The 27,366-nt window shown below is 43.1% G+C and overlaps 1 protein-coding gene across 5 annotated transcripts in view; it reads left to right on the top strand.

Annotated features, from left to right (window-relative positions):
• The window catches only part of CFAP61 (cilia and flagella associated protein 61), a 294,287-nt gene that overhangs the window by 138,688 nt on the left and 128,233 nt on the right, over positions 1–27,366 (top strand). For all 5 annotated transcript variants that reach the window (XR_006891038.1, XM_046678345.1, XM_046678348.1 and 2 more), the window contains one exon: positions 2,136–2,270. Coding sequence is in view for 4 of the 5 variants with exons in the window: in XM_046678345.1 (XP_046534301.1) it covers positions 2,136–2,270 (135 nt within the window). In the remaining variant the exon portion in view is untranslated. The remainder of the gene's footprint in view (positions 1–2,135; positions 2,271–27,366) is intronic.

Genomic DNA, 27,366 nt, shown 5'->3' with positions numbered 1-27,366 from the left:
TCTGTCTTGCTCAAAGCTGTGTTCCAAATGCCTAGAAGAGTCACACACATCTGCCTCACACACACACACACTCATATACAGTGTCTTGGTTGTTCCACAGGCAAGGACCTCTTCAAGTTGCATTCCTAGGGTGTCATTTCCTGCAAGTTGGACCCTCTGTCAGTGACAGCCTTGCTCCTTAGCTTGATGTAGACTCGCGGGGTGATGAGAGCCAACCACTAGGCTGGGTAGAAGTTGTCCGATCAGATCCCATTCATGATTGAAAACTTTCCCATGCTCTGCCTGGGGTCTTTGACATTGTCACATTTCTTCCTAGTTACCACAAGTGAGCTAAGTAGATTTTTAAAATGATCTTATTATTAAACTTAAAACCACTCTAAAGTATATTAGTACATACACATAACAGCAATTTTACCAATGAATCTTATTTAACAAAAGCCTTTTGGAGATGTACAGGGGAAATGGGGAAGAAAGAAGAAAATGCATGGAAAATATTTTTAGCAAGATGCAGAATATGCGCTAGTGACCATTTTTTTCCTATCAAAATGCAGCAGTGTGAATGCCCAAGATTTGAACTTAATGAGATGGGAAGGTAACTGTTTTGCTGAAAATCCTGGTCCTGCACAATTTCTTTTTACTTTGCATTTGGCCAAGTGCCAATTTGGTGACCTTCAGGATGTGATATTAAATTCTTAGTTTTTATGCATGATGTTGCCTGCATGTGCCAAGTTGGTAGAATGTCCTTTTGCATCCATAATAAAAAATAATATCTCGGACATTTCATCAAATGTTCACATATTTTCCTCAATTCTAGAATTTGGAATATGTTATGCACTATTTTATGTAGGATATAGAAACAGATTTGGAAACAAATTTCTTCTCAGTCTGCCTTTCCAGTTGATTTACACATACTCATCTAAACAAGTGTAAGAAGCAGTACCAAATAATTTAGATAAGAATTTCCAAATTCTGCTATAAATCTTTGGTTTATTGTAATAAGAGTGAGCTTTTGGCTCACATAATGAGGGTGGTTTTCTCCACACCCTCCCGTCAGAGCGCATCCTGAGAGATCGTCCAGGCATAAAACAGAGCTCTGGCTAGGATTTCCTGGGTTCTGTCTTTCAGTGTGTAAAATCAGGATGTGAAGTTCAATGGCAAAAGATTTTAGAAATGCCTTTTAGAAGCTCTTAGAAATGCCCAGGGGCTATTTTAAGAACAGCAAATAAGTCATATGTAAACCATCTTTTTATCAAATTACGTCCACAGATCCGTTTTACTTTCTTTGCTTTCCAGCTTAAATTCAATAAATATATTAAAAATTTTGGTTTCACAGTTTAACTCTTAAGGTTTAAACGGTTGAAATATATCCTGAGTTGGTTTCATCAAAACCCCTACAATTTCATAAATGTGAAAGAAATGAAAATCACTGTGTTCAATTTTCTGTGCCAAGTTTTAAAAACTGAGTAAAATTAATATTTAAAGCATTCTCCTAAAACATGATTTATCATACTCCATTTCAGTAAGCATAAATCCAGCTCATAATTTAGTATTAATATAAGTCAAAATAATACGATCCAATTCCCCCACCCCACCCCCACTTTCAAGTTTCATCCTTTTGTTTTAAAACACTTATTTTATCAACAGAGGTCCAGTTGAAGTAGCTGTGACTTTCACAAACAGAAGGATTTTCACGTCTGCACTCAGTTGCCCCTCAGATGACATTTTTATCTATGCACTGTCTTAAAGCAGCTTGTGCCAAACACACAAAGGTTAACAGGACGCAGATAACACAGCTTAATGGGGTCAAATCAAGCTGATTCATGATCACTATGGAGAAGAATATCCTCCTGGGGAAAATACTCGTACTGAAAAATCCCATAAACCAAACCACTTGTTTATCTGTCATTCCCACAGAGATAGTAATGTAATTACTCTCCTAATTATCTTCATTAGTGTCAGGCATTATCTACAATTCATTCCTCTGCTCAAAGAGTATGTTTGTTTATTTGCTGATTTTTCCCCTCTCCCGGTCTGGCCGAGTTCAGAATTCTGTATTTGTAAAGCTGCATGCAGGCATCTGTGCTGCTGCGCGCTCTGACGCTCTCTCCCCTAAAATAGAGATTGCTGTCTTTCAGTTCCAGAGCTCCTACGCCCACTCCCTGACATCCGCCCTTCATTGCTTGGTTCCCGTGCGACCACGACGACAGATTGTCTATCCCCTGGAAAAGCTTGGCATCAATGCTCCATCAAAGGCGGTCTCCAAGGAGCCGGTGGGTAGCCGGGCGGCAGCAGGCAGGGAGGCGCGGTGCCAGCTCTTGCGGGCGTGGCAGATGGGGTGGCAGCACTGTCTTCGAGGGAGCAGGCTGCTTCTTAATTACAGGGAGCCTGGCGCTCATGCCCTTACAGGGGCGCCCTGCAGAGGCTCCCCTGCAGCCCTTTCCCTCAGGTGGTTATTTTACAGTAAGCCTAAAACAGAAGCGGTGTGATCTCTGGGGTGGCAGAGCCCGGGGGACGCCTTCCTGTGCTGCTGTGTCTCAGGACAAGTGGCCTGGAGTCAACCTCTGGAGTCAAAAGAACCTTCTTTTTTCTTTCTCTTTCCTCAAAAGCAGATTCCCCCTTTCCATTGATGTTTTACTTTCAAGGCAAAAGTGGTCATTCAAGATTCAGACAAAGGTCTTGGAGAAAATAAAGCTGGCTGCATTTGAGATGTTTGGGTCCCAAGTCCTCAGCTGGCTTGCTAACTCCTCTGAGGGGAGTCAGGATGATTGGAACATATTCTCTGTCCTGGGATGGCAAGGACTTTTGACCTTAAAATGAATGGCCCCTGGATGCTCTACCTACCAGAACAGGAAAAGAGATCAAAATGGAAGCTAGATTTCACTTTAAATGGAAATGTACGTGTATATGGACACACAGTTCAGTAGCAACTGGAAAACTGTGATTTTGTCCAGTTGACTCACATGTAGGCTTGTAGTGTTTGTATACACTTCCACTTAAATAGGTTGAAAAAAATCCCTCAGTGGGCTGACATTTGTCCTTTGTGAGAGAGAAAAGAGGAAAGTGGAAAGTTTAAACTCTCCAAACATTTAGCCAAAAAGTTGCTGGTTGGAGCTAGATATAGTGCTCCGATAAACGACTCACGCCGAGCTGAGTGCCGCAGGAAGCGCATCGTCTGCCGCCCCCAGCTCCCACCTACACCAGGACCTGTCTTAGAGCCTGCTGCTTACTGTAAGTCTTACATTTATCTACATATTTGTAAAATAAAAAAATAAATTTGTGTTTATTTTCTGATAAGTTCTAAATTTTTGAGTAGAGACCAAAAACAAATAGCAGTTCTTCCCCCACCTCAGCTCTTTACTGTGGAAAATATCAAGCATATGCAAAAGTAAAGAGAATCATGTAAAGCAGTTTGTCATTCTGTCGGTGCTGAGGAGCCTTGTCTTTTAATACATAATCCATCATAGACTGACAGTTTTGTGAAAAGTGAATTCCTAAAACAATTAGGTTAAAAAACAAAGACAGACAAAATTCAAGTCCAATTATTTTACTAGATTTAGCAGACATTGAATGACTCTGTCCACTGGCTATAAAAGCTTCTGAATGCTTCTCTCAGTTGCTCTACTCACCTCTTCACAGAGCAGTGACAGTCTGCAGATGGCACCTGTCTCGGGCCGCATGTTGAAGAGCACTGAGGCTCCCGCACACTCGGCTCTCAGCTTCAACAATGTTCAACTCTTTCGTTCAGGATCTTCTACACCCCCGTCCACTTCCCCTTCCCTTCCTCCCTTCTCATTTGGAAGTAATCCCCAATGCATATCATTTCATCTGGGGTCACAGGTGTGTTCGTGGGTAGCAGGGCTCACAGCATGGCAGCTCCCGCTCTGTCCACTCTAGAGACAAGAGTGCCGCGCCCCCTGGAGTACCCTTGGGATGGCCACCAGGTGCTCTGTTTGCCTGTGGAGATCCTGGAAATGGACTCATTTGGAACGAGAGCCAAGACCCACGTGAATGGCACAGAGATAGTGTGTTGGGGTCAGGGAGGGTGGCTTCATCTATGTCTGTCACTGAAACACAGCCTATGTAGAGTCATGCTGATCCCGGGAGAGAAGGTGCCGTGGGTGCTAAGTATGTGGGTGCAGCTTCTGTGTCAGATCAGGGTAAGAGGAGAGATGCTGCCCTTTGGCAGCCACTGCTGAGACACCTTCAAGTGTGGAACGACTATACCACTGAGCCAGGAGAAGCCCTCACCCGTCAGTGGCCGCCCGTGCTCTGGTGCCTTCAGTCAGTCCTCTGGTGGCATTTGTGGTGGGGCTGGAGGGGACAGGAGTGCGGAGCTGTCATGTGGATATCAAAGAGCACTGTTTTTCTGAACACCAGGAGCATCTCTCACCCCCCACCCCGCCACCCCTGGGGATCTTCAGAGTTGGACAATGTTGAGGTGAGCTGGAGCTCCAGGTGGGGAGAAAGCCAGAGAAGACATTTTGTTTCATTTAAAACAATCCTATCATTACTTCCCAGGTTGGTATGAGTTGAAATCATTGCTTACATTTAATAACCTTTCCCGTGGTCATCTCCGTGTGCTATGTCCCTCCAGAGCCCCAGCTTACTTCAAGATGTAACAGAGGATGGATTATTTAAATCCCTAGTCCAGGAAGACAACCCCTTACCCGATGGGTGGGGCTGCGGCTGGGTACCTGCTGCTGTGCTGTAGTGTTTGTGGTATTGGCGAATTCTGGTACTTTTTAAGAAACACTTTTCCTGCCACTTGTTGTGCTCATTCTTGAGAAGGTTTTAGTAAAGATTTATATTTAGTAAACAAGATTTAGTAAAAATTTTAGAAATCTTAAAAGTTTGATCAAAGGATTATCAAGAGCATACTCCACATGGGGTGGCCTGGATGGTCAAAAGTTAAAATGCTACATTTTATTATTTTTAATTATTTTTTCTTTTTACCATTTTAGATGAATTTAATGTTTTAGGCTGATTATCTGAGACAAGGTGAGCCAAATATGAATCTTCTTAGGAGTAATTTCTAGAGTCCTAGGTACACTGACATCTTAGCAGAGCGAATAGTATCGCAGCCCTTGAACTGAATGAAGTTGAATGATTGATATTACTAAATGAATTCCTTTTTTTCTGTCTTTTAGTTTTGCATCCCCCCTTTGCATGGAGCTTTAGATAGGCTCCTCAGCTCACTCACCATGTCCACACATTTCTCTTGCTGGGCACTTGCCTTTCATACCTTTTATCGTATTTAAGCTATCTCAGAGTGACCATCCGTTCCCTCGCTTTCACCTAGGAAGCCAGTCTTCAAGGCAACAGATCACTCCAGGCATGAGGAATGGGATAGGAAGCGTTTCATCTCAGTGGGTTGCCAATTTGAATCTGGCACCAGCCAGCAGTGATTGAAATTCATCACCGCATGGCAGGGAAATATGCCCCCTCCCCACCCCAAGGCCCTGGTAGTTTCTGCCTGGTTTGGATGGTAGGTGTCCCTGCCACGATACCTTCCCTATCGTTTCTATTAATTGACAGCCTGCCCCATATCAGGTCATAAGAAAGGACCTGGAAAACATGTAAATGATTTTCATCACACTTTATGGACTTAGGCCCCAAAGATTCATCATAATATCTCCACCGTCAACCAGTATAGCTTCACGGATAAGAGCGAGGGCTTTTTCCTGACCATACTCCACATGGGATGGACCTGGAAGACTCGTTTCTTAGCTTGAAACGGCCATGTTGGCCTGTGCATTTATATTCTGAGAATTATTCTGATGGAAAATTTTTAATAAATGAATCCATTTAATAAATGAATCAGCATGGCTCACTTTCATGAGAGATATGATCAGGAAAACACTCAAAATTTGGCTGAATGAATTGAATGACCATATTATTTAAAGACTATGGAGCAAGTTGACCCATACTTACTTTGAGATGGTTCTATGTGCAAACCTGTTTTTTTCCTTCCTGCCCCACTCCAGGGATTCAGAGATGACTGTGACACTGTCCCTGCCCTCAAGGAGCCTACAGTCTAGTGGCAGTCTTACTGTGGGACTGCTCGGGCTACTAAACCAGGATGGCAGAGGCCTGCACAGCCCCCTACGGTGAAAGCCAGACTCGGGAGGAAACCCAGCCACACTGGGTTAGACCCATTCTGCGGAATCCCTTGGGAGGGAATGTGTTTGGTCCAAGGCACCATTTCCTTTCCAAAGCTAGGATTTAAAGTGACTCTTATTTGTCATATTAAACACCAGAAAGTCTGCTTTGAACGTAAACAGCTCCTGCCCTTTCTTCAGTATCAATAACTGCTCCCACCATTCATTTCAGTGCTTCCTCTTGGTTTATAGTGTTCACAGAATTATAGTGTGGACTCACGTCTCTCTCTCTTTTTCAAAATTTTTTGGGACAAAATCAATTCATCATTTTTCCTGAGGAATCTTACTTTCGATCTGCGCCTGTTGTTATTTTGGGGGAGAGGTTGTTTATTAGTGATGGTCTGTTTAAATCTCAACTAATGAATTCTTTGAGGCCTTCACTTTCCCTTTGTCCTTCTGCAAAGAAAAATGACAGTTTATTTAACCCCTCTTCTAAGAGCTAAGTGCTGGCCTGCTTTTTCCTGGTATGTGATCTCTCAGGAAGATGTCACTCACTGGCATTCAGTTACCCTTTGAATTGCCCCTTTTCATCTCGGCTGTTCTTCCCCAGTCCAGCTATAATTACCATCTGATGGACTGTTACTGGATACTGTTTCACTTGTACATCTGCTGCCCTAGGAAATTGCATTATTCTCCCAGCACCTGCTGGATTTTCCCAGCTTCATTGTTTCCCAGCCCCTTTCCTTAAACCTGGACACTCTCACTGCCCACGGTTAGACTTCCCTTGGTGGTTGTACTTGTGGTACGTGTGTGTATGTGTGTTAAAATCAGCTCTTTAGCATCTCCTTGGTCAGGGTTTCTGGAAGTGCAAACCCATACTTTTCAGCATCCTATATACACTGGTCATTATTAATGTGACTATGGTGATATTTTCCTGAAATGAAATTAACCCACTTTCAATCACTGCCATGAGTCAAGTTTGCTTTTTCAAGTCACTTCACAGCCATTTTCTCTGTATTTATACTACCTATGGTAAATGCATTTCTTCCTATTTATGGTGAACCCTTTTCTCTGAGATTCTTAGAATAAATTTATATAAATTCCTTCATGAGCTCTTTTTTTTTCCTCCAAACAAAGAATACAAGTTCTGTGGTCATTTTTTCCCAGTTCTCTGAACACTACCTAGTTCGGTATATACATAATATGTATACATTCTTCAGAATGACTTATAAATCAGTGGTTTATTCTCATTATCATCATAATTCCTCCCTCTTAGGAAGGCTACAGAGTAATAACAACTACTGCTGCTGACATGTCCGAGCTCTTGCTAAAGGCTTCCCCATGAATTATCTCATTTAACCCTCACATCAGCCCTTGTAAATAGTTACTGCTATTGTCAACCTCAATGCACCTAAAGAAAACAAGCTTGCTGGGAGGGAGGGTAAATGACTTGTCCAAGGGCTAATTCACTGACAGAGCTTCACACACAGGCAGTTGGCTGCCAAATCTCTACCTTCAACCACTACATACATACTCTCTTATCTAAAACGTTGAAGTGCTGATATCATGAGTCATTGTAGGAAAAACAAACCACAGAAAAGGAAGATGGCTTGACAGAGACCTTTTGGAATCTCCTAGATTTTTGGCACCAGCTACCTCATCAAAAAGTGACCCACAGACAATTGGCTTTCCCCCAGAGCAGTTCGGGTTTTCCTCTTGGCTGAGTCCTCCACTGTGGGGTTTGATCCAGCGCCAGCCTGACCCTGGCTGGGCTTGGCTGGGGAGGAGCAGACATATGGGTCCCAGTAGGTGTGCCAGGGTCAGTTTTTGGACACCATCTGATCCAGGCTGTCTGCACTTCTCTCTCTGTTGCATCAGTTTGTTGTTATAAACCTTTTGAAATTGCTGGTAAAGGAGGAAAAAGATTGTAATCCCATGTGCAGGTTTCGTTATAAATTTCTCAAGATGCAGTTCCACGTTATGTGTGGCTTCACAGTATTCTTATAGAAAGTGCTCGAGTAAATGCCCAGGATGAGTGGCTGGAGGTTTACTTGGGAGGTGAGGGATGGACAGGATGTGCACTGATAAGGTGATTGACAAGCCCTGGACGTTGTTTAGAAATCGGGCTTTGGGGCTGGCCCCGTGGCCGAGTGGTTAAGTTCACGCGCTCCGCTGCAGACAGCCCAGTGTTTCGCTGGTTCGAATCCTGGGCGCGGACATGGCACTGCTCATCAGACCACGCTGAGGCACCGTCCCACATGCCACAACTAGAAGAACCCACAACGAAGAATATACAACTATGTACCGGGGGGCTTTGGGGAGAAAAAGGAAATAATAAAATCTTTAAAAAAAAAAAGAAATTGGGCTTTGATAGAGTGGCAAAATGACGTCTTTAGAGTGTGATAAGAGAAGAAATTGTGAAAAGTAAAGTTAGTTCTTAACATCTCGGTATTGTCAAAAAGCAATCCTACATCTTATCCTCATTTTCTAGAATAAATATTGTAGGACGATTACCTCTCTCTTTCAATCTCTCTCTCTCTCCCACCTCTCCCCTCCCCTCTCTCTCTCTTTTCAACATCTTTATTGAGATATAAATCACATACCGTACAACTCACCAGTTTAAGTTGTACAATTTATTGGTTTTAGTATATTCACAGAGTTAGAACATTTTTGTCCCCCCAAAAGGAACCTGTTAGCAGTCACTCCCTGTCCTCCCACCCCCAGCCCTAGATAACCACTAATTTACTTTCTGTCTCCATGGATTTGCCTATTCTGGACATTTTGTTTAGAGGGAATCATACAATATTTGGTATTTTGTGACTGGCTTCTTTCACTTAGCACATTTTCAAGGATCATCCATGTTGTAGCATGTATCAGCTCTTGATTCCTTTTTATTGTTGAATAATATTCTATTGTATGGATATACTACATTTTATTGAGCCATTCATCAGTTGCTGGACTTTTGAGTTGTTTCCACTATTTGGCTCCTGGGAATGATGTTGCTATGAACATTTGTTCACAGGTTTTTATGTGGATATATGTTTTCCTGTCTCTTGGGTGTACATATCTAGGAGTAGAATTGCTGGCATATGGTAACTCTATGTTTAACATTTTGAGCAAGTGCCAAACTATTTTCCAAAGTGACTGCACCATTTTACCTTGTCTCCCTCTTAGATCAGACCCAGCATTCTGGCTAGTAAGTGGTGAAGTGCTGGCCGACTCAAGGCCGTGGATGGGCAGGGGCGTGCCTTACTGTTCCTTCAGTATCAGGAGGGAGCTTTCCCACCACTCAGAGAGAGCTGCATACGCATATTTGACAGCACACCACTAGTAAAAGCTTCAGTTCTTTTGAAAGGAGAGATTTTTCCAAACTGCAATCTCTCCTGCTCTTACCTTCCCTGCCTCGCCCCGTCTGGCTCATCAGCCTCCCGTGGGCCTGCACAGACACTTAGGAGGGCTCCTGCAGCAGAGAAAATGCCCATGGAAACCACAGCAGTGAAATGGAGGACTTCCTGTTTTTTAAAGCCACCAGCATGTCCTTTGTTTCGGTCCACCTTTAGTAGTGTTATTGCTCTTAAAAAAAGCCGCCGCAGCTCCCAACAGAAAAAAAAAAAATCCTGAGGCTTTCTTGGTTGCTGATGGGGTTCTCGAAACAACCCAGTAGGAGGAAAAAAAATGCATTCTGTTCCCTACAGAGCCGGAGTAATGAATGCCATGGAGGTCCAGAAGTGCCTCGGGATACATCAGCTGCCTGCTGCTGCGGCTCCGGAAGGCTGCAGCCAAGCCAGGCTCCTGGGTGGACCTGAGCTCCCCGGGCAGGAACTGGCCTTTGCAGCGAAGTGGCTTCTTCAGAATCTGCCTTCAGGGAGGAAAAGCATGGCAGCGCCAACAGGAGGCTGTGCTTTGTGTATTTTAAAGTAGCTGGGGATATAAAATGACAAAGGGGACAATTAGAGCTGCAGATGCTGCCTAGGGAAGTTACATCTTTTCCCCTTGACTAAAAAAAATACATTGTTACAAAAGCAGTACGTATTTATGGCAGAACTTTTAGGAAAAAACAATAGAGAAAATTAAAAAACTGTAATCGTCTATCTCTAGATGACCTTTGTTAATATTTCGGTGTTTTTATTTCTAGATTATTTTCTGTGAAAAAAATATGCAGTTAACCCTGGCGTCATGGGAAGGGAGGTTTGAAGCGCCCCGTTTCTCCTAGGTCCTCAGGAACGTGTTTGTGTCCCCGAGTGTCCCCCGGTGCGTGCGCAGGGCTGCGCTGTCTCTCCGCCGGCAGTCCCTCGCCTCGCTGAGCGCCTTCTCTGGGTGCGCGCTGTGTTAGGAGCTTTCGGGGATCGTCTCGCTGCGTTCTCACAGAGGCTGTGTGTCATTTTCCCCATTTTGCAGTGGGGGAAACTGAGGTCAGAAGAGGTTCGATTATGTAACTGAACGCTAAGCCGGCAAGACTAATGGGAATAATAAGGAAGTCACTTGATTTCTGTCTCCCGACACCCTGTAAATATGTTCGGTGTGGCCAGGCTTTCTCTTGCACCCGCATAGGAAGTGGGCAAGTCCTGTGACTTTTCTGGTCCATTTTAGGTAATTAAATTTGTGTGGGTCACTCCAAATCACAAAAACATGGTCTTAATTCCACAAAATGTCCAGTTTCATTCCGTGTAATAATCAAAACTCAATTTTCACCTAAAGGTTGGATCCCCTCCCACTGCTGAAGCCGGCAGCGGGGGAGGGGAGGGGGCTTTCTCGCTCTCTAACTCGCCCTGCCCCCCACTTATTTAGCATCCGTTTCGCTTATTTAGCTGTTTTTTTTAAAAGCCCATTAGTTAGTTTCTTCTTATTATTTAGCCGTATTTCTGGTCCTTCTGAAATTGAGGTTAGGATTGGGGAGCGTTTGGGGGGTGGGCATGTCTGCACTCGATCTCTACTCTCATGGATGACTCCTGCTGGGTTGGCCAGACCCCTCTTCTCTTGGCCTGTGTGTGGAGCTTCTTCAGAGGTGCCTGTCACTGGGGGCCTGCCACCTGCACCCCCATAATGCAGGCAGTATGCCCTCCAGCTGTGCATGCAGCCTGGTCTTGTTTACCCCAGGGGGTGGCCCTATAGGAAGAACATATAATGAAAGCTCATGCCTGTGTGGCTTGGGACTCTGCCAGTGCAGGCCGCTTTCCCTTCAGCTCACCCAGCGGCAGCTGGCCTGGCTGTCGTGTCTTTTAGATTTCTTGGGCAGGAATCACACACCAGTCCACTGTGTCCACCAGCTGTGGGACTCAGGTGAGGGTCTCTGAGGCTCCCCGAACCCTTTTCTTATAACTTGAAGTGGAAGACGAGACAACCCCCACCTCTCCTCTTAGGAGTGGAGTGGCATGTGGCCCAAAGCACATCAACAGTCCTCACTGAGGAAACACCCAGAAAAATCCTCTCTTATATCCATTCTTCTAAAATAATCCTTTCATATCTTGATTGTGAATGAGGGGTTTAAAAGTCATTTAACTGGTGCTTGCCCACCTGCTTTGACATTTTTACAAAAGGAACTCCTTTGGAATGCAGCATCCATTGTCTTCATGCCTCAGATGTCCTCTGTGACATCAGCTTGCCCGAGGCCACACAGCTGTAGGCTGAGGCTCTGCACAGCAGCGTGCTGACGCCAGATGCCAGGATTCACCGCTGCTGTTTGTAGCCAGTTCCTAATGCTGGTCATTTAAGACTTTATCCAAATTTTTTTCATTATAAACAATGCTACAATGCCCATTCTTACCATTTTTGAGCACATCCATAATGATTTGCTTTCAGTAAATTCCTAGAAACGGTTTTGCTAGGTCAAAGGTAAAGCCACTATCTCTTTAATCAAAAAGCATAACATTTTAGAATTTGAAAATGAGAACTTGTAATTCTGACTGTAGAAAGATGATTTCTCTTTGCAGTGTGTGGCCTTATCTGACTACACCGTCTGCATGCAGAGAACTCTTTCTTTTAAATTGTCAGATACAGCTTTTTAAGAGATAATCAAGTGTGCAGAATGGCAGAGTCTCCCATTTTCCTCTAACTCAACTGAGTCTCTGCTTGAGCCTCCATTCCACCTGATGGGGCAAAAATAACCTCCCTCCATTCCAGGTGGATATAACTGTTTAACATGTAAAGGAGTCCTTTCAGCAATTGTCTGTCTTTTATTTTTTGGCTGGAGAAGACATCCCTGTCCTCTGCAGTCGTGAGTGTCATGGCCTCAGGAGGGCAGGGACGCGGTTGGGGGAACAGTTGTCTGGTGCCCAGGTAGTGCCTGTCTTCACAGGCATCCACTGGGTTTCAGAACCTCGGCTTGTCCTCAGCCGGCCCTTATTTTGCCATCTAGGTCTCTAGCCAGCCCTCCCTGTTTGCAGTGGAAGCATTCTCTCTTCGTAGCCTTGAGAACACTGTGCGTCCGGCGTCCCATCGCTGGAGCATGCTCTCTCTGTCTCTCTCCCTCCCTCCTATACCTCTTGGAGCTTTGGGAAGCTCATGACCCACCTCATCTTCTCTCTTGCCCTGGCGCCCCCCCTCAGCCAAGTGCACCCCCCTCAGGACAGATGGCAGGGCCATCTCCGTGAGGCACAGAATCCTCTACTCTTAAGTTCTCCAGAACGTCTGTGGGGACCCTGCCCTTTCCTTCTATGTTCATGGCTTTAACCAGAGGCCAGGAGAGACCTCTCTTACTTTCCCGCTGACTTTCCTCCTCCTTCTGGTCTTGGGATAACAGACTCTGCTATCGCAAAGTGTTCTTCCAAAATCTGTTGTTTGAGGCATCAACTCTGACTTTTGGTACTCAAAAACCTTGCAGCCTGCTATCTGCCTTGAAACGAAAAGCAGAGAACAGACCTGCTTGTTCTCCTGTGGCCTGTCTGCCCAGTGGCTGGTGTCCCCTGGTTGATGCCTGAGGGGCCGGGAGGGGTAATGAGTCAACAGGGACTTGGAAAGAATGAAATTCTTCTATTAATATAAGATCGTACCCCCCTATGATGATAACAGTAATATACAGTCACGCGTTGCTTAGTGACAAGGATATGTTCTGAGAAACGCGTCGTTAGGCGGTTTCATCATTGTACCAGCATCCTAAGTGTACTTACACAAACCGAGGTGGTATAGACTACCACACGCTGAGGCTGTACGGTACTGATTTTATGGGACCACTGCTGGATCTGTGGTCCGTTGTTGACCGAAATGTCGTTATGTGGCGCATGATTGTACACACGGACTGCAGGCCAAGAAGGGCCCTTGTGAGGCTGGCTCGCTCCTCTGGCCCAGGGAAGAATTATAAAAACATTGCTCCGTTCATTATGAAGTGATTTTATGTCAATAAATGCATATATTATAAGGTATTATAAGCAATTTTTAGATCTTTTCATGGACCCTTTTAGATGTTGAATCTTGTTAATAAATTCTAATTTAAAAAAAGATAGGATATGCTTTCTTGGAAGATGTGAAAGATTAGGGGAAAAAAAACCCCAAGAACCTAGACAGGTTTTACATTCAAATCGAGGTCAGGTGGATTAAAAGTCTTCCAAAATTCAGTAATTTTCATAAAGCCATCTGAGTTTACTTACTATCATTATTTACACACTCACCATGTCTGAAGGGAAATGGCGTTTGTGTTCATGAGAGGCAAAGGATTCCCTAGGCCTTGGGCGCTGAAGCACTGCTTGTCGGGAGAAGCGGCCTTCCTTCTCACCAGGCTGCCCCAGGCCAAGGAAGCACAGTTTGCCCTCCATCTGGCCCGCACGGCGCGGCCTTCAGACAGGCAGCTTGCAGCCCTCAAGCCTCGGGCCTCAGGCTGGGGCTGTTCACTGGGGTGGAACCTCTTCAAGGAAGTATCCAAACCTGGATGTTGCCTGAAGACCGTTAAGCTTAGTCAAGATTACTGATGTCATGATCTCCGTAGTAACCAGCTTAATAAGTAAGAAGAAAAAAAAAGGGAAGACTTAAAAACAGAAAGAAAAAAAAAAGAATAAATAAGATATGGAAATAGCGTGGGAGCCATAAAGGTTTTTTATTGCTGCTTGTTGGCGATATCAAACATGACTCAGCTACAGTGCAGGCGGGCTCGGGCCAGCCAGGCGGCTGAAACCCACAGGAATAAACATGAATTACGTGCTACACTGTTGCTTCTCCTTCTCGTGCTCTTCAGTAATGTCCCAGGTTTTGTTTGTTCTGTCTTGTTTTTTAATATAATTCAGCGCCTTGAAATGATCACCATGGTAGTCATTATAATCACGGTTTTTATGGTAGTTTGTGTCTTTAACCGAAAGGAGCTATGCTTCCGGGGAGTCGTCTCAGGCAGCACTTTCTGGTCACCATCGTGAAGCTCTGCTGGCCAAAACCACCTCTGTGTTCACCGCCATCTATTGATCCTCAGTGTGGTGCTTCCAGGAAACCAGAGGTGGTTGATCGCCTGTTTAAAAAACTGAACTGGGCATATCTATCAGAAGTTGCAATTTGTAAGCAGGTCACAAAGATGGCCCGATAGTATCCCATGGAATTATATACAATGGACAACTATTTTGTTTCCTAAACAGCTTTGCTCACCACACACTGGATCTTGGGTCACTCTGTGTTGGTAGTACCATGGCTGGTGGCCCGTCAGGCCATGTGACTTCTAACAGCTCACCACTCCTCCACGTCATTGATAGAGAGAGACACAGAGACAGATACACACCTGGATGATTGGATTCACCTCAAAGGCAGGAGCAAATGCCAGAGGTTGAAGGAGTTTGGGGGGCTGGGCTCGACTCCATGCCCAGTGACCTGCCCAGGCCATTGGCTCTCCATCCCTATTGTCTTCTCAGGTGGAGATGCCTGACTCGACTCCTCATGAGGATGTTCCCACTGCCTCCCTGATCCCTGTGCATTCTGCGCTGACAGCTGTCTGTTCTGGAGGATGTTGCCTGGGGTCCAGTCACCCTTGGCCTAGCTCAGGGCTGCCACGCTGACATCCAGCTTCCCTTGAGCATGAAGAGAGATGGAACACGAGTGGCCTGGCTTCTCTTTTCCAGCTGGCCTGCCCTCTGGGGACCCACCTCCACTGGAGAGCAGATGGGGGATACAGCCTGCCAAGCCCAAATTCCAAGAGAATCTCCAGGCCCTGAGTAACCAAATGCTTTTTGTTGTTGTTGCTATTCAAATATGGATTTATTTCAACTATGTAGAAATATGCATGTGTATGACAAAAACAGGAAGGAAGTATATACAAACAAAAATTGTTGTGTTTAGTGCTAATATTAGAGGGGATTTAAAAATTTTTTTCTTAATATTGTTGCCTTTGCAAAATAGAACATAATGCATTTCAATTAGTCTCATATTTCTTTTCAAATAAAAAAGTGTGCTAAAAGTGAGAACAACCAACCTAAGTCAGGAGAAATATTGATAATAGTTAACATTTGTTAAGTGTTCCATGTAAAAGGCGCTATTCTATATTCTTTATAAGAATTAGCTCATCGAATTCCCACAACCACCTATGGTCTAGGAACTCTTCTTATTGCCATTTTGCTGATGAGGAAGCAGGCATGCAGAGGTTTTGTAATTTTCCCAAGAATATACAGCCGATAAACCACAGAGTTAGATTTCAAACCCATGTCTTCTCAGATGCTTCTTATGAACCTCTCTGTCTCTGTCTCCATCTCTCTCTGTGTCTCTGTCTCTCTCTCACAGACACAGAATACATACCATCACCATCCAAAAATGGCCCTGGAGAAGGGCTCACATTCCACATTCCAAGAACGTCTACACATACTCAACTCCCAGAGCACAGAGGGTGACAGCAGCCTAGTTTCGTGGAGTTCCGTTCCTCGGCCCGCCTCCCCTGTCCAGGTTGCTCCACCATGAGCCAGGAGGGTTTGTGCCTCCCTGAGCCTGCTTCTCTCCCCCACCACACCATTTTTCCAGGAGTCCTGTTCCTTGTCCACGACTCTGAGACACACCAAGTCTGGATTTGCCTTTCGTAGACTCACCCCCTGCCCCTGTGTGGACAGGCTCTCTGCCCCGGCTCCTTCCTCACCCTGGGCCCAAGGCCTCTTCTGCATCGCTGGTTAGAAAGCGTGGAGGTGGAGACTTAATTTACGTCGTTCGTCCTGTCAGTAATTATCATCTGCTGACCACATGGTGAGCCCCATTCTTGGCACTGGGGCTGCAGCAGTAAAACCTTGGACAGATCCCTGCTGCCTGGTACCTGTGTTCTAGTGAGGGAGGCAGACAACGGACAGACAGACAAGGATGCCCTGTGCCAGGAGGCAGCAAGAAGAAAGCCCAGGAGGCAGTGGAGGGTGGAGGGGCCTGGAAGACCTCTCGGTAGGGGTCATTTAAGCAGAGACCTGATCTTAAGGGGCAGAAGCGGGTGTGAGGGGCAGGAAGAAGGAGCTCGCTTCACTTCTCCCTTGATCCTCCTCAGAAACCCAGCCTGTCCCCGGGCCTGCCCCTGGTCTGTGGGTGAGAATCCACTCTGACAGGGGCACGCTTCCCCTGGCACACACCCAAGGACCCAGCGTGGGTGCTTTGACTTTTATTTCGTAGTTATCTTAAAGAATTTTAATTTAAAATTTTAACGAATTTCATGCAGGAAGCCCATCAGATGCAATTAAAACATTTCCAATTATGTTCTTAAATCCTCCCCTTCTTTTCAACCTTCCACAGCTTGCTCACAGCAGAGCTGGAGCTTCGTGGGCTTCTAACTTCCCTTGAAATGATGATTTCTATTTTTAAAAAAGAGGGGGAAAACCCAGGTGGACTCAGATAACAGTTTAGAATTTCAATATCCAAGTATTTGGAAAAGGTTAAATATTTTACCTAGATGGCAGTTGGCTTCCAGGAATTCCTAGGGAAGGCATTGTGTCTGTTTAAGAAAAAATGACAAAGTAACCGCTATTTTGAAGGCTCTATTTAACAGATGTGTAGAGTATAGAAATCTATGTATTATTAAATAATTCTTTATAATATGTTCAAGAATAAGCAATTTGTGAGCCTGTTTACGTTCTCACCATCTGGGTGCATTCTGTCACCCATCTGTTTCATGTAATTATGTAATTATCAATATAAGGAAAGAATAGGTGATATAATTAACAAGAAAAACTGATCCACATTGAAGAGTAAAAATGACATGCATCTGTTGAATTGCTTTTTGTTTCTCTTCCCTCATTGTTCACTGTGTTTTCATTTCACAGTTGCATTCAGGCTGTCGCCTTGTATCACACCCTCAGGAGAGCTGTTTGTGCCATGGAGCTCTGTCTCTCTCTGTGTCTCTGTCTGTCTCTGTCTCTCTCTGTGTCTCTGTCTGTCTCTGTCTCTCTGTCTCTGTCTCTGTCTCTGTCTCTCTCTGTGTCTCTGTCTGTCTCTGTCTCTCTCTCTCTCTCACACACACACACACACACACACACACACATAGTGTAGAGAGGCAGAGCGATTAACAAAGTATAGGAACTGACACAACTTTGAACGAAATGAGCAAGGCCTTCTTGATGTTATTCATTGATTCTCTAGCACTGAGAGAGTCCTAATAGTCATTTCCAGAACATGTAGTATAGCGGCCGGAACTCTAGGAAATATCTACATTAATTGATGACAGACGGAAGGACAGGACAACTGTGAGTGACCCTTTCATAGAATGTTGGACAAACTGCTTTAGAAGAATTTCCCTACTTGGTGCTTGTGTTTTAACATCAAGGCTCAAGCAATGCATACTATTTCATAACAGTACAAGAGTCCCAGTGGGTTGGGTTAACTTCCACGTAATCCCACCAGAGCTAGTCACTAGAGTGTTTCCTTTGTGTAACAGAGACTTACGGAACACGGAGGGAACTCAGGCGACTTCCTCCAATAAGGAGACAATGGAGGGCAAGTGGCCACCCACCCCTCTGTTTGCCGAGGCCAGACTCTGAAGTTCTCCTCTCATGACTTGCAACCAGCAGAGAGACGCACGTGTGTTTTTATGGAGGGGGCATCGCAGTGATCTCTCCACTCCTGTGTCGCCACCCCGAGCCTACTTCTCCAAAGGACAGCGCTCACCAAAGGGGTTCTTCCTGACAACTGGGGAAACCAACATCGCAGACTTAAGGTCTTGACAAAACCTCAGATTTCAATCCTAAGGCACACAGAGGGGGTAGTCCCCTAGACCCCTTTAGATGACAGTCACTATTGGAGATGAAGGCACTAAATTATTGACACTTCCTTCCACTGATTCAATGGTCAGGAGCAGGGGTTCCATGCAGGCCTCCTGATGTGTTCTGTAGACTGTCTTCTGCCTCCCTACAGGGATACACCACCCAGAGAGCTCTCACCTGGTTGCTGTTAGGGTGTGTGCCTGGGAAGGGGTGGGGGTAGTTGAGAGAGGGAAATCAGAGTGTTGCAGCCCATAAAACTACAAAACAGCTCTCAACATGGAATTAAACTTCACTCACAAACTGAGCTAGAAATCTCTAAGTCAGTCATTTCTTGACTTCTGCCTAAAGCTATTTTTTTTAAACAATGCTGCTCACTAAAAATAGGACTTACTCTGTTTCCTCTTGCTAGGTGATCATTTTACATGTTGAGGTTGTGTTGTTTTAAGAATCTGTCCTCCTTGCAGCATCGCGTGACAGAGCCTCTTGAGCAGTCTGTCTTGGTCCAGGCGTGGCTTGCTGGCTGACCTCCTGCCTGAGGAGGTTGTGTCAGGGCGGTCACTGGCTTCCCACCTTCATTGTTCTGTGTCCAGGAAGATAATAAATAACTAGTTCCCACCTAGGTTTCACTTTGTTCCTTTGAGTCCAACAGTATTCTTTGATAAATCCTCTACAAAGCCAATAGCCGTCTCCCAATCTATCTGTAGTTTGAATTATTTCCATGGATTTTTTTTTAAAGCAATGGATAGTCATAGAAGAAGCGTATAGGAGAGAATTGCTGGGCGCCCTGTTGGGAGAGCATTTTGAGTCAGTAATGGGGGACAACTGTGGCTAGATTACTCGAGGGATTTGGTTGGTTTTGACTTTAAATTTACTTGTCTCCGCAATTCAAAATTAAAGAGATTTAATTGCTACCATAACTGACTAACCCATTAAGGGTTTTAAAGGGAAGGATACCATTTGATTCCTAAAGAACATTTCTTTTGTCATTTCTAGTTTTGAAAAGCTTTTAACAATAATTCTTTTTTTCAAGAAACTTTTCAGTTTATATTTTTGAATATTTTTTTAACAAAAGAGCACAGAGTGGTTGTTCCTCAAAAGAAAATTGTTATAAAAGAGCTATTTACATATATATATCATATTCAACTAAAAAATTAAAATTAAAAAATCCTTGTATTCTATTCTGAACCATATTAAAAATCATTAAAGCTTAGACTAAATGGTTTTCATTTAACCCTCATAAGTGGCATTAATTTTTCAAGTGGTAACTGTTGCTTAAGATGCTATTGTGCCTGCGTGATAAATGTTTAATGATTTGGTAGTACATGCATGGCTTAAAATCCATTATTTATTGCACCTTCTCTTGCCTGGCAAAGGTGACGATTTTATAGCCCCAGCAGTCATGCAAACACATTTATACCAAACCGACGACTGATAATAAATTTCCTTACTGTAAATGTCAGTGGGTTTCATGTGTTGCTGCCATTACATCTTGTTTGGAAGCTGAATGCTACACAGTTATGGGAGGCGCCAGATGGTGTCATTAACACGAACGCTGGGACTGTTTACCGCTGACATGCATGTGACAAATTAAAAGTGCGGGGCCTGTCTTTGCACTGAAGCACGATGTCAGTGGTGCACAGGTGTAAAGACAGCGCAGTATGCTTGCCTATTCCCTTCCATCTCACCAAGAGGGATTTTAGGGGTTTAAAGAAATAGTTTTTGTTTGAATATATAACAGAGTGAGCGAAGGGGAACATTTTCCCAAGGATTCCTGCTTGATTTTGTGTGTGTAGTCTCAGACACCCTGAAAGTCACACCTGCCATCCCTTAGGTGGCTCCCTCATGAGTGGCAAGCCAGCTCCCCTTTTAGGCCTCCCAGGCATGGCATGGCCTTTTGTACTAATTAATTATAGCAGGATTGTTATTTCTCTGTGTGTGTGTGTGTGTGTTTTGGTAAGTTCAGATATTTTAAATACCTAATATTTTGGAAAAGTTTCTGTTGAAAGCATGGAATTAGTATTTCTAAAAAGTGCTGTCAGAACCATCAGGAATTGATTCAAAGAATGAGGAGAAGAAAAAAAAGTAGAAATTTTCTATACCAATTTTTTCTGTGCAATGGGCTGTTCTTTCCACAAGAAACAGCAGTGGAACCAAGACATTTACTTTCCCTGGTCTGATGTAAAATATCTGAACGTCTGAAATTAACTCCCCATGTTTTGTTAAAATGTGTCTCTAGTTTTGCTCAGCACTGGCCACTCCCATTTATCATATTTCAGTTTCCTTCCTGTTGAGGTTTCTGCTTAGCTCTCTACCAAGCTCTCTTTTCATTTCCATTTAAAAAGAAGCTGGATTTGTTTTATCCTCCGTGCAAGTCCTTGCCTTGAACCAAGAGGCTATCCCATTGATTCTGACCAAATTCTTTTGAACTTTGTTTTTAGCCTTGGCATTCTCCATAGGAATTTTCAGAAAGGCTTATTCTTTCAAAACAGTCGTTGTGCATTGCTCTTCAAAAGCTGAGTGAACCTTTTGGTGTGCAGAATTTTAAAGTCATGTGAAAGAGAATACAAACCATTGTTTGTGTTGAGATGAAAGAGAGATGCTTAATTTCTTCAGACTAACTCGGAGATACAATTGGATGTTAACAGAAATAATGAACCTAATTGAAAGACTCAAAGTGTTCATGAAGGCACACCTTAAATAGAGGCATGCATTTTAGCTTGCTTATGGAGCATGCAAGAGTGTGGTGAAGATATCCAGAAGGAAAAAGAAATTTCAGGGAGACAGCAAGATTGAAGACTTGTTTCTGTGGAATAGTGCTTGCTTGGACAGAAATTCTCAGGAAATGAGTTCTTTTCTTCCACTGCTGTCATTTTCCTAGCAAATGAACCAAAAGCCTAAACTAGCGGTACAAATAGCCATTACCCGAGCTGAGCAGCCAGCTTTTGCTCTGGGAGAATAGACAGTTCTTGTCTTATTCCGTGCCTGCAGGTGGGAGGTGGCGGCAAGGATGCAGTTGGTCATCAGCTTTCTCTCCCAGCCTTCTCTCCTGACCCTTCCTCCTCCTCTTGTGTCCCCTCTGTGTCTGCTTCCCATATTGCCAGGCAGGACCATTCTGCCCTCTGGGGACATCATCTGAAAGTGCTGTTATAGAGACTGATCTATACCTCAGTGGGACTGTCACCCTTCCAGACCCTCGCACTGGCCTTTCCCTCTCATCCAGAAGTTGTTCTGTCCCTTGTCCACCTGGAATATCTAAATCCAGCTCAGCTGTCGCTTTCTCCAAGAAGCCTTCCCTGACATCCGAGACCAGCCAAACTTCAGCTGATTGCACAGCTTCCCAGCTGGGTCCCAGAAGCCCTGCCGAGCTCAGCACAGCCTAGCTGCTGACCCGCAGAATCAGGAAGTGAATGAATGCTTGTTCTTTTCATCCACTCAATTTTGGATTGACTTGTTACACAGCAATACACTGCCCTTATCACATGTGCTGCATTGTATCTGTTTATGTGTCTGTCTCCTGTCCTGATGAGAATTCCTTAAAGACAAAAACCAGGCCTCATTCTTACCTCAGCACTTAGGCCTGTGCTTGGCACATGGTAGGTATTCAGTGTGTATTTGCTGAATTGCAATTGTTGTATTAAGCTCTGGGTTAAAACTTTGACGGTAGAATTTCAGGGATTGGGATACTGGCTGGGCTATCCTCATGTCCTCAGAATTGCTCCGTATATACAACTGCCTGATCCACCAACGAGTTAGACTGGCCTTGTTGCTCGAAGGTTGATTTCACTGAAATATTTCTTTTCTAGAGTTGCTTCTCCAGCTGGGGAAATGACTCTATGACATAGTAACTCTTTGCTATATATTTGTAAATTGCTTCTATGGGAATAAGGGCAGATTCCAGTCTACTTTGGGATATTAAATACAAAATATTTTAAAGCCTGTGGCTAAATATCAACTGTTCATACATCCCAGATAAACCACATGTCCTACCTGTCATGATTTGGGATGGAAAGAGAAGGATGGCTTGAAGGCCTCTTTCTTTAAGCAAACGATGTTCAGACAGATGATACTTCACACCTTCTCTGGAAACCATCCTCTAAACAATACAACTCTTCTCATTTGACAAAAATCTCAAGAGAATACGTTTATCACCAATAATTTCATATATTTCTCTGATTCCTTACCTAATTATTAAGACATTCAAATTCTATATTATAAACATATATGCATTTTGTGTTTAATATACGGAGGACCATTTTTGCCCTTGGATACCTGTAGGAAAATGCTATCATTTCAGAAGGACATTATTTAACAGGAAGAATGCCTTCCATCACTTTTGTAGTTGAGTGTTTTCAGATTACATCGTTACAAGGGGGTCTTTCACGAGGAAAGAGGAGGTGAGAATGATTGGGCACCTAAGATGTTGTCAGTCTGTTTTTTCAAGAGATACATATGTAATGTAGTAGTAAGTTGTGCTTTTAGAACAGTGCAAGTCAGGTAATGAATTCTGCAAGCCATTTTCCTGCCATGGATTGGCTTCATTCCTGCCTTTTGCTGTGTGTCCAGCCAGAGAAGTCATTTCTCCAGTTTGTGGCTGACACTGCATTGATAGTGATCCCTCGAGCGCCGAGTAGCTGAAACATGACAGACAGGATTTGATTAGAATGCTGCAGAGGCTCAGAGGACATTTCTAAACACTTGACACTCTTTAGGTGGGACGGGAGGGACATGGAGCTATTTGAGGTTCTCTTGGTACATGTGCTAGCATGCCCTGTATTGGGGATCAATGAATCTCTGTGTCACCGAAAAGCCAACAATGGATCTCCTTTGCCAGTGTTCATGTATTGCATCAAAGCAATCAAATTTTTAATGATTATATGAGCTACTTGTTCAGGGCTATTATTTAATTACAAACAAGTGAATTAATCACCTTTATCAAATCTAAGATGCTATCAATTATAAGATGTACCTTTATTTTATGTGCCATTAAGAAAAAAATGTGGCCAATTAAACTGTCACACAATGTCTTAATGAGAGTCCTGAACGGAATGTAAATCAGTCGTATAAGTCTTATTGCTTTGAAATTTCTTTCATCTATTCAGAGAGGAGAGGCAATTTACATTCTCTTCAACTGCATTGTTTGCGGTTGGATGGGAAAAAATCTTTTGCATGTTTTAGTAACAAAGATAACACGACTTCATCTACTTGTGGGTATCTGTCATCCTGTATTTGCTCCTGTAAAGCACTCGATTGTTGCATTGCAAGAAAATGTGGAATTACAGCCATTCCTCCAATGACTAATATTTGCTTCGCTAATATCAAATTTGCACCCTGCTGCTCAGTTTCCAGGCCTTTATGGGAACACAGTAAGTGTTCATTTCAATGCCAAATCACGCTGTAATCTCTTTGAAGACATTGTCAGCAGCAGTTAAACTCAATACATGTTGTCACATAATACACACGACTCTCCAGAAGTGATGACAACAAACAGCTATGACCAAGTCACCCATGCCCAGGAAAGGACAACTGTGTCACTGCTGCTACCTGGCTGAGCACAGTGGTTAAGATGACATTGACTGTGAGGCTGATTTCAGGGATGCTAATGTGGGGAAAATGTGCATCTTAGAATTGATGAAATCCAATCAAGTCACTCAATTAAACTTCCAAAACACTGTTTTTGTAATATAGATGTATAAGAATGGTTGCAAGTAAGTGTCATAGGGTGGTAATAATGTTAACTTTTTAAAATGTTTGCAAAATACTGGTAATAGCCAGGTGGGGAATATGGGTGTAGGTGAGATTGGAACAGATGGACTTGATAAGAGAAATATAAGAAAAATGGAAGTTAAAGAAATTTACTGAATAAATTATAGAAGCTCAAGAAACTTATAGAAACTTAAGAAAGATCACTAGTTCCCCCCTATATCCATTCCTCCCTTTAGCCTTAGTAAGGGGACCTCAATTTTGTTCAAGGCAGCAATGCACCCAACTAAGAAAATATATTTCCCAGCCTCCCTTGCATCTGGCATGACCATATGAATCAGTTTTGGCCACTGAGATGGAAGTAGAAGTAATTGGAATGGGAGTCTGGGAAGGCTACTTAAAAGGAGTGGCTCAGCTTGGAGGAAAGTCATTTTTTTCTTTCCTCCCTTCTCCTTCCTGCTGCCTACAATGAGGACATGATGTCTGCATCTCCAGCAGCCAGCCAGGCCGTTCTTGAGGATAGAAGCCTTGCCCTAGGATGGAGAGTTAGGCAGGTAGAAATCTGGGTCTTTGATAAGTTTATGGCATTGACTCAATGGCCCTGGACTACATATTTCCAGATTTCTTTTGCATAAGAGAGAAAGTATCTTCTATTCTATTTAAGCTACTGTTTTCTGTTTAAGCTGGGTTTTCTGTTGTATGCAGTCAAGTCCAAAGCTAATTGATACAGGAATCCTCTTTCTTCAGCTAGGATTCAATCTATGTGGGAGAATGCCATAAGAATCTATTAAGCTCCCACTGTTTGCCTGGGATAATGTGAAGAATGTGAAGGAATTAAAGTCTTCATTGTCTTTAAAGAAATAATAATTCTTCACAGGTAGTACTACTGATAATTTTGTAGAGAAAAGATTAGTGCTTCATTCACTTCCCAAGCGTTTGACAAGTGTGAGTGTGCCTGCTGCAATGGTGGGAATGCTACAGTGAGCAGATCACACAGGAACTACAGCCCACTCTTTGCCCCATGTTGCATGGTTTTGAGTATGCCCTTTTCCATGTTGAGAAAGCAAGGCAGAACACGTCCTTGAGTCCTCATTGCTTTCAGCAGATGCCGTAGACAGGACAACGTGCATTTTTCTGAAGTGCTGAAGCTAAAAAAGGGAACCTTCCCCAACAAAAAGAAAAGTTAAGAGAATCCTTCTTACAACGAGGCTCAAAACCATGGCATCTTCTTGACAGCCTTCTCACGCTCTGCTGGACCATAGGTGATGGCGTTCACATCATACTTCTGAATGCTTTTAATAATTTCAGCAGAAAGGCTTTTCAAAATTGTGTTTTGTATCTGTGGAAGAGATTTCCAACTTATTGGTTCTTTTGTAGGTGTCTATATCTCCCAACCCATTTTTTATTTGGTAAATATTGCAATACTTTCCCTCCAAGAGGTAAACTTGGGAACTTTGAAACTAATGCTGATATCTATAGCACTGTCAATCTGTCATCATTTGTTTTAATAAAATTGGGACACAGAGGGCTTCTCAAAAAGAAAAGAGAGAATGGAGAGGAATAAGAAAAAAATTACATTTATAAAGCAAAAGTAGCCTTATTAAGAATGTCAGCAATTCTATTCCTAATGGCTTTGAACCTCTCCGTCTTCCATTTCCTTGCATGGACAGAGCTCCCTTTGAAGTCTTTGGAAGCTTTCTGAAAGAAAAACCATATATACATGGGTGTGGAGCTGAAAATTGAGCTCATTGTTTTGCCCTTTTAAAATGTGTTTTTCGAAGATTTGCCTTTCATATTGCAGATGGGAGAGAGGATGTGCAATTTTACCTCGGGTAGCATCTTTGCCTGAAAAGCTCAAAGTATTTGTAGACGTTTTTAAATGAATAGTTTCCATGTTTGCCTGCTGAGGAAGGCAGAGGTTTGTGTAATTTACTTCCATTTTACACCTGAGGAAACTGATATTTAAGGAAAAGAGGCTCAAAATTTCAACCAGCAGCAGAATTAAGAAAACAAGCCCAAACCTTGCCACCAGGCTAATGATGCCCAGGCTAATGATCCTGACGGTTGAACGTGACCTCCAAACGAAATGGTATCATTAGAAAAAGTTCACCATAGATAGTGTCATGTTTCATTTTAGCATGAACCTTGCATTTATTATGAAAGATCATTTCTATTTATTTTGACTTCTTTCTAGTTTACTGGTCTATTTGTAATTCTACTGACTTCCGATTTGGGTCTATTATTGAAAATGAGTTTCAATAATGCTTTTGTAGTCATTCTAACTCATTCTAAGTGTATAAGAGAAACCAAACCAGATGGGAAACACAGAACTCAAGTCTATGTATATCAGATAAAATTATATTTTAACTAATTTTTTGTACACACGGAACAATTAACACCATGCATAAAACTCAAAACTGTGTATTTAAGGTCTCTTGATAACTGTATGTGAATCATGGTATAAACTCAACTGAGCATGTACATAACATCGCTTTTACTAGAAAGATCAAATTTAATCCTAAATAGTTCTAATTATATCTGAATCATTTGTTTGGTCATTTAAGCAACTGGAAAAGAACCAACTGAAATAATTTGAATCAGGAGAAATTATGTCAACATCCTTTAAGAAGGGCTCATGAAGTGCAAAATTAACATATCTATTCTTTCATCATTTACCGAATATCCAAAAGTGTAAGGCAGGAGTTGTTCAGGTAAAACAAAATCCTCTAAAACCAAAGATGTCGTTCCTGACCCCGGGAAGCAAGCAGTCCAGTCGGAGGGCAGAAGACAAGCCAAATGAGTTAATAAAAGCAACCAAAACCCCCTCAGTGGCTCACTCACTCACATGTACAGGGTCTGCTCTTCCAGAAGCTCATAGGAAATTACCGATAAATAGGTTAAAACTTAAACATTTGCTCATTTCTATTCCCTATTTTGCTCATCTCAACTCCTCTCCCACCCCCCAACTGACCTTTATTGTTGCTTCTGTCTGAATCTTCCACACCCCTCACCTCCCCCACCTCAAGCCCAGCTCTAGAATCCCCTAACAGGGGTTTGCGGTATTATCATTCCTTCTCCTATCTGAGGGATGGAACTTAAGGTTTATGTTTTAAACTCATCATCAATTTTAAGGAACGTTTCTTTTAACCTTGCAAGCTTATATACCATGAAATATGGTTTATTCCTTCTTGCTGGGGTACATGTTGATCTCTACGTTTAAAATCATCCCTTTGTCTAAAAATGCTAGCCTAGTGTCTTTAGAAAAATAGAATCATAAATGTCTTGAAAAGAAATGGAAGTAAGAATCTGATCTCCCACCCGTATTATCACTGGTATGGTATGTAGTTAAATAGCTTACAGAGTCTCCTCTGTTTAATCTTTGAAATAATTTACTCTTACAGGGCACATTTAATTTCTGTCTATAAAATATGAGTCAATAGATA

Source organism: Equus quagga, chromosome 12, assembly GCF_021613505.1.
Source record: "Equus quagga isolate Etosha38 chromosome 12, UCLA_HA_Equagga_1.0, whole genome shotgun sequence".
In the NCBI taxonomy this organism is placed as follows: Eukaryota; Metazoa; Chordata; class Mammalia; order Perissodactyla; family Equidae; genus Equus; species Equus quagga.
The sequence above is the reverse complement of the archived record's forward strand: the minus strand, read 5'-3'. Positions and strand labels throughout refer to the sequence as shown.